This window comes from Hemiscyllium ocellatum, chromosome 6 (assembly GCF_020745735.1).
Source record: "Hemiscyllium ocellatum isolate sHemOce1 chromosome 6, sHemOce1.pat.X.cur, whole genome shotgun sequence".
NCBI lineage: Eukaryota > Metazoa > Chordata > Chondrichthyes > Orectolobiformes > Hemiscylliidae > Hemiscyllium > Hemiscyllium ocellatum.
This window is the reverse complement of record NC_083406.1, coordinates 2,311,613-2,325,433: the sequence shown is the minus strand read 5'-3', so window position 1 is coordinate 2,325,433 and position 13,821 is coordinate 2,311,613. Positions and strand designations below refer to the sequence as shown.

Below are 13,821 nucleotides of genomic sequence, written 5' to 3'. Positions count from 1 at the left end.
GAAATGACGCAGCTGATGTCAGGATAGCTAACATTCACTGAGCAGAGCTTCTGATCATGGTCATACCTCAGGAACTGGGTCAAGGATTGATAGCTCGTGTGGTTATGGAGCATCTGCCCACTGATATGTGGTGCCTTCCGAGCCAAACATGTACAATAAAATATTCCCTGCACCATTCAGAATCGCACCAGGAATTCAAAGTTGAGACCTGTTTTGATCTGTTTACATGTGGAAGTGTATGGGAATTGTCTGACTAACATTTTTGCAGTTTGGCTCTCAGTGGGCTGATATCATAGGCACTCATGAATCATTGTCATTGTACATTCGTTCACAGTCACCTTCTCCCTCCTAGAAATGCTAAACTACCACAGGCCATATAAACGAGGCATTCCAAGTTGTCATTTTCTTAAAGAAATCTCTCTAATTGTACTTGTATGAATCAATACAAATTTGATTCATCATCTCCCTAGAAATTTTGGTCCATGGATTGACTATTTGCTGACATATACATCGAAATGCAAAAGCTGCAGATAACAATGACAAATGATCATTTCTTTATAAATAGTCTGAAACCAAAGATGGAACAGATTACCCTGGTGCTTTATTTTCTGACTCTAGCTGAGACAGTCCTGAAGAAGGGTTACACCCAAAACGTCAACTTCTCCCCCTCTTGAGGCTGCCTGGCTTGCTGTGTTCTTCCAGCCTCCTGTCTGTCTATTTTGGATTCCAGCATGCAGATATTTTGTCTCAAGACATTAATCTCCTAATAGGTCATTATATTGGTTGTCCTAAATATTGCTAACGCAACTTATATTTGCGTGCCAGTGCTAAAATAAAATTAATTCAGGTGCATGAATATATCACATTGAATGTTCATTTTTGATAGAGTAATAGGTGTGTCCAAACTTTTTTTTGAGTTTTATTTTAGAAAAACAAATACTTTTCACTTTGCAGGAGATCAATACTGGCATTTCACTGGGACTGTTCTGAATTCAGGGTTCCCAAAGCCCATCTCTACGCTTGGTTTTCCAAGTAGTGTTAGCAAAATAGATGCCGCTATGCGAGTCGGAGGGCGGTCGATAGTATTTTTTGTGGGAAATCAATTCTGGAGGTAAGTGTATCTGTAAATGTTTGTTTATTTTTGATATGATGGTTTGTTCTACATTTACCATGGAGTTCATAACTTATTGTATCATATGTTTTTCTCTCTAGGTATGATACACTCATGAACCAAATGAGAGGAAGACCAAGATTAATAAATAAAGTTTTTGCAGAAATTTCGACTGTGAATGCAGCCTTTTCACATAATCGTAAGTGTGCATATGATGGAGGAAAGTAAAATAGTGCAGAATCATCAGGACATGCCTGGAACATTTTAGAAAGGGCAAGTAGGGCAACACAATTGGAGGAGATAAAAAATGCAGTTTCCTGTGAAGCTGAATCGGACTATGAGAGGCAGCAATACTGTAATGTAAGTCGTGCTTCATTGGTAAGTGTAATGATGTGACAGATATTAATTGAACATGAGGCATCTGCAGAAGATGTCTAACACCCAATCTTGTGTGTGGCTGTCAACCTTACAACGCTACTCACTGTTAGGGTCAGAAATCACATGACACCAGGTTATCGTCCAATAGGTTTATTCGAAATCATATTGTTAGGGCCATGAGCTGTTGAGTAGACTGGTACATACTCCAGCAGTGTACATGATCATTGTAGCATTCGAGCCAGGTACTCCAGAAGCAACTCAGAGGCTAACCTGTTCAGCCATCCCTGTGCAGGCAGCCTTTAGTTTGGGAATGACCTCATATTGTCATTAATTCCAACAGATGGGTAACAAAGACCAGCCAGATTCCTGAGTAAAACTTTCCACACAAGTAGAGAAAGCTGTCCTCCTGGTTTGTTGGACTAGACGTTGAATTTTTACCACCCAGTCACTTTGGTTGTCAGGCGAAGCATGCATAATCAAACATGTAATGTACTTTAATAAAAGGACATAAGTTTATTAGAAACATAGACTCATACAGCAGAGAAACAAACCTAACAGTACAACCAGTCCATGCTGACCATAATCCCAAAATTAACTAGGCCCATAGCCCTCCAAACATTCCTTATTCATTTACTAATCTATATGTCTTTTAAATGTTATAGTTGTACCCACATCCATCACTTCCTCTGGAACTTCATTCCTCACACAAACCACCGTCAGTGTCAAAAAATTGCCTCAAATGTCTTTTGTAAATCTTTCTCCTCCCACCTTAAAAATATACCCCTTAATCTTGAAATCTCCCACCCCAGGGAAAAGACACCTTATATTCACCTAATCTAGATACCTGATGATTTTATAAACCTCTACCTAGGCACCTTTCAACCTCCTACACGCCAATGAAAACGTACCAGGCTTCCGGCCTCTTGGTCATAGGGACATACAGCATGGAAACAGAGCCTTTGGAGCAACCAGTGCAAACCTCCATTGCTGGCATCATCCTGGTAAATCTCTTCTGAACCCTCTCCAACTTAATAATATTCTTTTGATAACAGGGAAACGAGAATTGGATACAGTATTCATTCCATTACTGTATCTCTCCAAGATGGACATGGAGGTCACCTCACTGGCTTTGACCACTTTGAGGCTGGTAAAATAGCCTGAGACTTCTTCTACTCATTGGTGATCTGAAAATCTTCCATGAAACTAAACAAATCTGTCCTATCACTGAAATGGGTCTTGTTCTTCTGAAGGAGGAGAAAGTGAGGTCTGCAGATGCTGGAGATCAGAGCTGAAATGTGTTGCTGGAAAAGCGCAGCAGGTCAGACAGCATCCAAGGAACAGGAGATTCGACATTTCGGGCATAAGCCCTTCTTTAGGATTCCTGATTCCAGCAACACATTTTCAGCTCCTGTACTTCTGAACTCAATTTTCTTGTGGTTCCTGGTCATCTTCTTTTTAGTGGTCAAACAAGTTTCATTTAGTAAATACTCCATTAACTTGCTCTCCAGGTAGCTTGCTCAGCATTTAACTTCAGTGACATATCATCTTGGAAAGGCTGTTTTTAACTTGCTGGTCCTGATGATTCTCTATCTCTCTTTTAAAAAGCAGATTAGAACTCCACAGTGGAGAAATCCATTTTAACTGTCTCTCAGAACTAAGTTACCAGTAACTGAGCTCTGTAGAAGAGTCATAACAGACTTGAAATACTAACTCTGTTTCTCTCTGAGGAACCTACTGAATTTCTCCAGTGTTCTCTGAGTTGGTCTGTAATATTGTATGCAGTTTTAATCTCCTTCTTTAAGGAAGGATGTCAATTTATTGGGGGTTTAGAGGTCGTTTACTAGCTTAATATCTGTGATGAGTGTCTTGTCTTATAAAGTATGTTTGGACAAACTGGGCTGGTTTCCATTGGAGATTCAAACTCTGGGGGTGGGGATCTTGGTTGAGGTGTGTAAGATATTGAATGGCCCTGACAAGTTAAATGCAGAAAGAAGCGAGTCCAGAACTTGGGAACACAGATTTAAAATTAGAAGTTCCCATTTAAGACGGAGATTAGGAGAATTATTTTTCCCTCAGAGTATTGTGCAACATTGAAACTCTGCTCAACAATATAGTGGAGAAGGAGGTTTTGCAATATTTTAAGTGCAGACCTTTATAGATTTTTGTTACATAAGTGAGTCAAATGTTAGCGCGATATGTGGGAATGTGGATTCAGCCATGATCTTACTCAATGGAGCAGCTAGCTCAAGGTGCCAAATGCTACTATTTGAAATACTGCTAATGTAGTGAGTGTTTGGTGTACAGCCTTCAACCCAGCAATGCTCACTGTTGCGCTGCTGATCTTTTTTATTCTCATGGGATGTGCTCAGCACTGGTTACGCCAACGTTTATTGCCCATCCCTAATTGCCCAGAGGGCAGTTAAAAGTCAACTTGGAGACGTGTGTAGGCCAGACCAGGTAAGGATGGCAGTTTCCTTCCCTGAAGTGCATTAGTGAACCATGCAGTTATTTCTGACAATCACCAATGGATTCACGGCCATCATTAAACTCTTTATTCCAGATTTTTTTGTTAATGCAAACTTCACTATTTGCCATGGTTGGATTCAAACCCAAGTCCCCAGAATATTGCCTGGGTTGCTGGAGTAATAGCTAACAATAATATCATGAAGCCAGGGCCTCCCCACAGCCATAAGACTGTGAAACCTTCAGCCATTTGATTTGCCAGTGGTTCTTGGAGGTGCTATTCCATCACTTAATATGATCGAAGCCCCACACAGAGTTTATTAACAGCGAGAATGCCACATAATTGTGTTGTGTTTAACCAATTGACTGAAGCAGAGTTGTTCTTAGTTTTCCAATTAGTTGGCAGATCCACTTTCTCCCCAGCAAAGTCCAACCCATTGTATTCATGGTGGGAGTTGAATTCCCTCAATGGTGCTCTGAAACAGAAATGCAAGCATTAATCATTTGGTTAACAAATGAGAGTGCTAGGCCCAAGGCAATGCTGTAACTTCCCACACAAATACGTAACAGTACTTTTTTTTGTGTAACTTCTTGTACTTTCATTTCAAGTTAGAAAAACAATATTCTTCAAGAGAAAAATCTCTATATTTTATTCTCTGCTTATGAACTTGGCTGATTACCAGTTATATTATCTGTCTAACTTGTAAATTCAAGAAAATATGACTCCAAATATCTACTGGCACAATCTGGTCCTTAATGTGAGATTGCGGTCACTGGTGCTCTCTAGCACTGACTTTGGTGTAATTTACTTTAGTGTATTTTACAGGGTCACAGTAAAAACTAACATGGGCCATGGGGGCATCCTACATGAGCATCGCCAGTGTTGTCTGTCCCCAGTTTGTCAAGACACTAAATCTAACCACAACTGGGATTGAGGAAAGGAATACAGGTCAATGACCAATGGAGTCCAATTTTTAGTTCTCAAGAAAGCCCATCCAGAATTTTGAAACAAGCTACTTTGTCTTCTGGTCTTAAACTACTTTCCTAGCCTGTCATTGATCATTGGCTCTATTTGAGCCATCTTGATCATGAATGCATGTCATCTCTTAGAAAATTAGTATCAGGGCTTACTACAATCTCTTCTGGGCTAGGAATGCAGGAGCTCCCAACATTGAGGTTCCTGTCTCCTGCTGTAGCTCTTCCACTATCATTACATGATATGAAGCATTACAGAAAGATGTTGTGTCAATTCCAAGAACAAATGTAAACTCCCAGATCAGCTGGAATTTGGCATCTGTTTATTTTGAAGGTTTTCTCTGTTTGGTTTATTCGTTCATGAATGTGGGTGTCACTGGCTCAGCCAGCATTTATTGCTCAGCTCTAGCTGCCCTTGAGAAGGTGACGGTGAGGATCTGATTTCTTGAGTTGCTGCAGTCCATTTGGTGTAGGTAGATTCACAACGCTGTTGGGGAGGGATGATTTGGAGGTGCCGGTGTTGGACTGGGATGTACAAAGTTAAAAATCACACAACCACCTGATGAAGGAGCAGCACTCCAAAAGCTAGTGCTTCCAAATAAACCTGTTAGGAAGGGAGTTCTCCTGGTCACCTACCAGAGTTATAACACAACAATGATGAACCCCACAATGATATGTGGTTCCTATGTATTAAGCAAATAATATTTACATTTCTTTTCCATTTGACAGGGAGATTTTACCTCACAAGTGGACCTTCTGTGTTCATATTCAGTGGACGGCGATTGGTCAGGCGATTTGAACCACAACCCTGGCTAAACTGTGAATAACTGACCTGCCTTTCTCCCAGACTGCTGGGGTCCAACACTGAGAATGTTACTTTCAGAGGATGGATATATGATTATAGATATAAGGCAAAATTAGCTCAATGAAGCTTAATTACTAACTCTTTCACAATACAATTGTTGCATTTAATTTTGAATTAATTAATCAGCTGATTTAATTGTTCAAACTTGTAATGAGAATGTCAATACGACAATTAAGCATTAAAATATCTCAACGTATATTGTCTTCTTTGTTTGTCACCTCAATTTGCAGCAAATGCTTGTGTGTCATCTTCACATAATTACAATGAAACCAGATTAGAATAGTTCCAGGATTTTGATCCAGGGACATTAAAGGAATGGCAATAAATTTCCAAATCAGGGTGGTAAATGATTTGGAGGGGAATTTGCAGGTGTTGGTGTTCCCATTTATCTGCTGTCCTTGTCCTTCTGAATGGCCGAGCTGCTGTTTAAGGTGCTGGCTGCATTATTATCGTGCATCTTATGTGTGGTAGATACTGCTGCATTATGCATCCCTGGTGGAAGAAATTAATAATGAACATGGTGGACATGGTGCTAATCAAGTGGACTGCTTTATCCTAGATTGCTTCAAGCTTCTTGTGTATTATTGGAGCTGCTCCCATTCAGCTGGAGGAGAAAATTCCAAAAGACATTTAACTTGTGTATTGTAGACGGTGTCGAGAGTGTTGCTGGAAAAGCACAGCAGGTCAGGCAGCATCCGAGGAAAATTGACAATTCAGGCTGGAGCCCTTCATCAGACCCGAAATGTCGATTTTCCTGCTCCTCGGATGCTGCCTGACCTGCTGTGCTTTTCCAGCAACACACTCAACTCTGATCTCCAGCATCTGCAGACCTCACTTTCTTCATTGTAGATGGTGGACAGGCATTGTGAAAGTAAGAGAAGAGTTATCCATTCTTGTAGCCACGGGAGTTTATATAACTGATCTAGTTCAGGTTCCTGTCAATGGTAATTCCCAGAATGCTGATCATGAGAAATGTTAATGGCATTATATGTTGAGGAAAGTTGATTAGAATGCCTCTTCTTAGAGATAGTGACTGTCTGACAGTTCTGTGGTGTCACTGTAACTTGCCACTTGTCAGCCCAAGCCTGAATGTTGTCTGACCCTTCACCTATTGAAATTCAGGTTGACGCGGTATCTGAGGATTCATGAATGGTGAAGAAAATTGTACAATCATCAGTGAACATTACCTCTCCTGACCTTTTAGTGAAGGGAAGATCATTGATAAAGCAGCTGAAGACGGTTAGACTTAGGGTGTTTCATAAAGAACTGAGGAGTTTTGTGACACAGTGATGGTGTCCCTCCCGCTGAGCCAGGCAGACCAGGTTCAAGTCTTACTTGTTCCTTAGGTTGTCATAACATCTCTGAACAGATGAATTAGAAAATTCCTACTGTAGAGGTATTCTTGCATTAATGCCCTAGGACTGAGACAATTGACCTCCGAGAACAATATAAAGCACTGATCCTGGGAGATGCTAATTAGTGTGTGTTACCAGTTCAGTTGTCGCAATTCCAGTTCTGAGTCTATGCAACTAACAGTAATGCATACTTACTTATAAATCTAGCCTGAAATCTTACAAAGGACTCTTGTGTTACTCAATTGTAATATAACTAGGTATTAAATACCATATAATAAAACATCCTGAAGACCAAAACTCTCTTCAGCAAGACATGTGCTTATCCCCCCAAATGGCATCAGTAACTTAGACTAATACCACTAAGAAGGATTGGAGGCAGTGAAACTACCCAAGATATCTTAAAGGGCTCCAGAAAACTCAACCACAATGGTTACCACGTTACCATAGATGTAATCTAAAAACACATCAAGTACTATCACCAAAATGGTGTCAGACTCCAAACACCTTTGCTATTTTCAGGGTGTTCAGCAAATTCTCAATATCACATGGAGAGAATTGAATTGGTTGAAGGCATTTCTGATTGAAGATGGAAGGAAATGTTTTAACCCTGTTTCTTTGCATTCAATGGAGTGGACTCCTCGTTATTGAGGATGAAATCTCTGCCTGTTAGATTTTTAATTGGCTACCACGATCACAACTGGATGTGACAGAACTTAAACTTGATCTGTCAGCCTTGACTGGAAGGAAGGGTCAGTCAGAGAAATGGAAGAGAGGGGAGGGGCTGGAAATGAAGTTAGGGGATGGGAAAGGAGGATATTTGAAATTGGAGAACTCAATGTTGAGTCCTCCAGGCTGTAGGCTGCCCAGGCAGAACATGAATCCTGAAGAAAGGTTACTCCCGAAACCTTGGCTTCTCCACCTCCTGATGCTGCCTGACTTGCTGCGTTCTTCCAGCCTGCTACTTGTCTACTCTAAATGTGATCTGTTGGCTGTGGATTGACTTATGCTTATCTATGGCACGGGACTTCTGCTGCTTGGCATGCAAGCAGTTCCCTGTTGTAATTTCACCAGGTTTACACTATATGTTTATATATGTTCTGGGGCTGTTTCAAGTATGCTTTCCTACACTCTTCATTAACCAGGTTAATTCCTCAACTTGATGATAATGGGAGAATGGGGATATGGGAGGCCATGAGGTTACAGATTGTATTTGATTACATTTCAACTGCTGCAGCCCTCCCGGAAGGCCAGTTTTGCATTGCTGGATCTATTTGAAACCTATTGAATTTAGTACAGTGATAGTACCACACCACACAATGGAGAGTACACTCTCTGACAAGATGGGGCTTTATCTCCAGAATGATGGTGCAGTTTTGTCATGGATGGATGTGACTTATTACTTTGGACCTAACATCTATACTCTATCATCAGACCCAAACCCCTCCCCTTGTCCCACTCTAGACTTAACATCTATACTCCATCACCAGACTCAAACTTCTCTCCCTTGTTCCCTTGACCTGACCCCTGCCTGCCTCAGATCTCATTATCCCCCATCTCTTCCTGCCCCTAGCACTCAATGTTTTCCCCCATCATGCCCACTCCAGGACCTGACATGTCATCCTTCCTCACCGAGGATCAGACCTGAAACCTCCCATTCATCATGAACTACTTTAAACACTTCATCACTTCCCAGAATGCCTTATTCCCTGGAACCCTACACACTGCTTACATGGCACCCTTCGTCCTGGTGCTCTACCTCCTACCACCTTAATTTCTCATCATCTGAATCTCACACTTGCCTTATCTACTTACCTTGAGACAGCAGCTATCGAAGTGGCTGTCTGTGATTCTAGACCTTTGCATTTCAGAATACAGCAACCGATGGCTGTGAAAAGAGACGGCTCTTTGTCCCCCCCCGACAGTTCCACACTGTAAAGGAATGGCCAGAATGGACTTACAGCTCTGCATTTCTGAGGAAGTACTGATTGGAATCTCTAGTCAGAAATGTGGAGCTGTGTCATGGTGTAGAAAAGGAGCAGAATGGCAGTCTGCATGAGATTGTCATGCTTCAGAAAATCCAGCTGTGAGTTATTTCCACTGCCAGCAACTTCAGGCTGGGGATCAACATTTCTCCCCTAACTTCAGAGTCCAAGTATCCCTCATAAAATTCATCCTCCATTCTCTCACCGGAATGAGTAGAATTGAGGATGCTGAGTGCAAATGTCTTCAATGTCTGAGACAAACATCATGCCATGAATAGAAATAAAACAGTTCTGGGCCTCCATAAATTTCCGACAATAACTGAATTACAGTTGCAGGATAGTGTTAAGTTGACACTTAGCAACATCTTTTTAAATTGACAAAGCAATTACAAGCATTATCCCTCAGAGGGGAAACACAAACTGTCAGCCATCCTTTAACAATTTAAAGCCCAACTGCACACCTGCTCTTCACACTGGTCCTGTACCATTACCCAAAGGGGAAACACAAGATAGTTCCTCAGTTCGCTGTGAAGATGCTAGTGGAGGCTGGCACTGCTCTACCCTGCTGACCGATTAAGGAGATGATGTCAGCAGACTCGATTGAGTTCACAGCCCATGTCAGAACAGTGACCTAAGTGCAGCACAGTCCACATCTGGGCTGGAAGGAGGTTAATGATCTTCTGAGCTCTGCAAGCATAAGTGACAAGCTCTTCTCTTCAGTAACACACACACACACACACACACACACACACACACACACACACACACACACACACACACACACACACACACACACACACACACAGGACCCCTGCTCAGTCTAACTCTGCATTGGCTCATACCTCTCACCAGTAGTTAAAAATCACACAACACTAAGTTATAGTCCAACAGATTTATTTGGAAGTCTTAGCTTTCGGAACACTTCTCTCACCAATATTCATGGATAGCAACTTTCAGTATTGTATATAACATGCCCACTCAACAGCTCTTGCCCACCTCATCCTACCAACCCACTCCGTCTTCTGTGCTTCATACTCACTCACTGGGGTCACCTCATCATGTCTCCCCTGTCTGAATCATCACTAACCACTCTCTCATCCACCAAACAAAATTGCCCCACACCTCTCTGCCCACCCAGTCCTACCCCACCTCAACACCCAACCATTGTCTCATTGCAGGAAAAATTGACCCAGCTCCTGGATTAATGTTTCACTAACCCTTTGACTGACGCAGCTGTAATCCCCGGACTGATTACATTTGATGTGCAGGACTGAACATGGCCATTCCCCCTTGACTGAAATCAGTCAGACCCCCTTGACTGACTGTCAGATACCTCCAAACTGACCGTAGTCCCACTTGATCTTGCTAAGATCATTTTCAGACGTAGCCATTTGGTTGAGGGACATGCAGTGTATTCACCCCATAAGCTATTGGTACATGCTGTAGACGTGACATTGACTTAGCACCATGCCATATAGCACCATTTTCATCCTTTGATGGTTCAGTGCTCCCAACTATGACAAGCTTCCTATGTTCCCTCTGCAAGCCACAGAAGCTGACAGCCTGTAACTGAGCAATGACGAGTTTGTGCACTGAAAGGAAATGCAAGCCAGAGCATTTCACAGCCTCCAAAAAAGTGAATACGTGATAAAGTGAGGATAAAAGCCATAAAATACATCCTGTGTACATGCATGAGATACATCTGTGTCACTGCATGGAAAGTGACCTGCCAGAAGCATGGAATGGTAAATGTCCTGAAGGGCTGAGGTGATGTGAAGAAGGGCAGAGAACAGGCATGATGATATGGTGAGGCTGGTGCTGACTTGCACAGATGAAAGGTGGAGGAGGGCAGTGTCCATGAAGCATGCAGAGATATTATGATGAAGTCAGAGCTGGATTAAGGCACAGAGAAGCAGGTGATGAGCTGTTACTGTCCAGTACCCACTCTGACTTGCACACTGGGGACTGGCACCATCTCGTTTCCCAGGGAAGGAAAGGAGAATTGGAAACTGCATAAAAATAAAGCAAGTTCATCTATTAATGCATAGAAATAAAGGTGTCTTTTCCCCAGGCTAGGGTAGTCCAAAACTAGAGGGCTTAGGTTTAAGGTGAGAGGAGAAAGATTTAAATGGGACCCGAGGAGCAATGTTTTCACACAGAGGATGGTGCGTATACAAAATAAGCTGCAGAGGATTTGGTAGAGACGTGTACAAATGCAATATTCAAAAGACATTTATTAAGATAAATGGACAGGAAAGATTTAGAGGGACATGGGCCAAAAGCAGGCAAATGGGATGAGTTCAGTTTCGGAAACCTCACTGGTAGGAATGAGTTGGGCCAAAGGGCTTCTTTCTGTACGAGATGACTATGAGCCAACACTCATTACTGAGTTTCTAAAGTCACTGTTCAAACTTGAGGAGTAAATCAGACTCCTTTTTCTTCAAATGGAGATTCTGATTTTAAAATTTCACCATATTTTCCCACATTTCTCACCATTTCCCACATTGTTTAAGGGAGAAAGATTTCTGTCCTTAAGCAAACAGCTTCATTCATCACATTGATGACAATAAATCCTATTAAGGCATTGCTTAATTTGTGCATGTTCATTATAACTTGTCCATTTTAATCAATGCTTGAATGCAAAACAGATTCCACTTGAATTGGCCGTGCTAAATTGCCCGTAGTGTTAGATGAAGGGGTAAATGTAGGGGAATGGGTCTGGGTGGGTTGCTCTTCGGAGGGTCGGTGTGGATTTATTGGGCCGAAGGGCCTGTTGCCACACTGTAAGTAATCTAATCTAATCAATTGACCCTGCTAAGATTATTTTCAGACTTGGTCATTTGGTTGAGGGATATGCAGTGTATTCATCCCATTAGTCCCAACCATGACAATCTTCCTACCTTCCCTCGACACTGAAAGCAATGCAAGCCACATTAAACCTGTTTTCTGGTCAGGATATGCAGACAGCTAGTAGATCAGGAAAGGGTCCCTTTAGAATTTGGAGGTTGGTTAGCTCTGTTGGCTAGATGGCAGATTTGTGAAGTATTGCCAACATCACAAGTTCCATCTAGCTGAGGTTATCCTAATGGTCCCTCCTTCACAACCTCTCTCCTTACCTGCTATGTGGTGACCTTCAGGTTAAACCACCATTAGTCATCTCTCTCTCGCTAATGAAAGAGCAGTCCTATCGTCTTCTAGGACAATGACACCTTTACCTTTTACTATAAAAGTAAAGATTATGTATCTCAGATTTAGGCAAATATGTAAATTAATTTACACAAAACTGGTTTCTATGAACTGCAAACAGCTAAATAACTAGCTAATCTATTTGATTGAGCTTAATTGATAAATACATATTAACTGGGACAGTAAGAACATCCACGTATTTTTAAACATGCCGACAAATCACTTACTTTATTTAGACAAGACTTATTATTAGGCTGTCAACTGAATCATAGCAGTTGAACAAATACTGCTTTGTCAACATACTCATGGTCTGAACTGAAACTTACACCTACGAGCATGTGAATCAGAAATCTACACTGTCTCTGAGCCAAGCTAATATTGTGCAATACTTGAGACACAACACTGATAAGATCAGACAATTTATGTGGAAAAACGGATGTTATTCCTGCCTGATCTTTGTCCTCAGCGATAATGTGTAGTCTACAGTATTGCATCACAATGTTAACACATTCCTCTGGTCTCTTGATTCAAAATTAATCTCGCTGATGCTTCAGTGTAATTTTTTTCCATCTTCTCCTCACATGCTTTGTCAACAATTTACCTGTCACCAGAAGGTCACCCGCCTTAGACTTGTTCTTTATTTTTCCCAGGAGTTCTGTGATCTCTTTTACTGCAGGAAGAGAAATGTAGAAAGTTGTGAGAATGAAAAATACAGTGTGTAAAGTGGAAGGAGAGTACACATTATTGGACAGTATGAGGCATGGATGTGAAATCACACAAAGATGAGGGCGCATAACTGTTCACAGTGTGACATGAGGAGATCCTCTGAGAGACGGAACGTGTCGAGCTGCAAGGACTACTGCTCAGAGCAATGCTGTGCAGGACAAGTCAGATCGTGATCCTTGGCATTTTGAAGTGTTATGCCACACATCTGTCCTGACCTCCTGAAATCCATAAACTTCCCTGGGATTTCCATCCAAGTCCAATTTGCTATTTCCACTTTCTCAGCCACTTCAATAAACACTTGTACTGTTAGAGAGGTCAGTCTCTTCTTCCTGTCCTTTGGTAATACTGGGCTGGATTTTCTAAGGAACCGTGATCTCATGCCGGTTACCATTCCAGCCCTTTTTTTAATGAAAGAGAGAGCCTTGCATTTCTGAAAAGAACATAGAACATAGAACATTACAGCACAGTACAGGCCCTTCAGCCCTCAATGCTGCACCGACCTGTGGAATCAATCTGAAGCCCATCTAACCCACACTATTCCATTCTTGTCTATATGTTTATCCAATGACCATTTAAATGCTCTTAAAATTGGCAAGTTTACTACTTTTGCAAGCTATGCGATCTATGCCCCTACTACTCTCTGAGTAAAGAAACTACCTCTGACATCTGCCCTATATCTATTACCCCTCAATTTAAAGCTATGCCCCCTCATACTAGCCATCACCATCAGAGGAAAAAGGCTCTCAATGTCCACCCTATCTTATCCTCCAATTATCTTAT

The 13,821-nt window shown here is 41.7% G+C and overlaps 1 protein-coding gene across 2 annotated transcripts in view; it reads left to right on the top strand.

Annotated features, from left to right (window-relative positions):
- Nucleotides 1-5,976, top strand: part of LOC132816340 (macrophage metalloelastase-like) — a 37,202-nt gene extending 31,226 nt beyond the window's left edge. For both annotated transcript variants that reach the window (XM_060825784.1, XM_060825782.1), the window contains 3 exons: nucleotides 955-1,111; nucleotides 1,213-1,310; nucleotides 5,657-5,976. In XM_060825784.1, the coding sequence (XP_060681767.1) occupies nucleotides 955-1,111; nucleotides 1,213-1,310; nucleotides 5,657-5,754 (353 nt within the window). In that variant the 3' untranslated portion in view covers nucleotides 5,755-5,976. The remainder of the gene's footprint in view (nucleotides 1-954; nucleotides 1,112-1,212; nucleotides 1,311-5,656) is intronic.
- The last annotated feature ends 7,845 nt before the right edge of the window (nucleotides 5,977-13,821 follow it).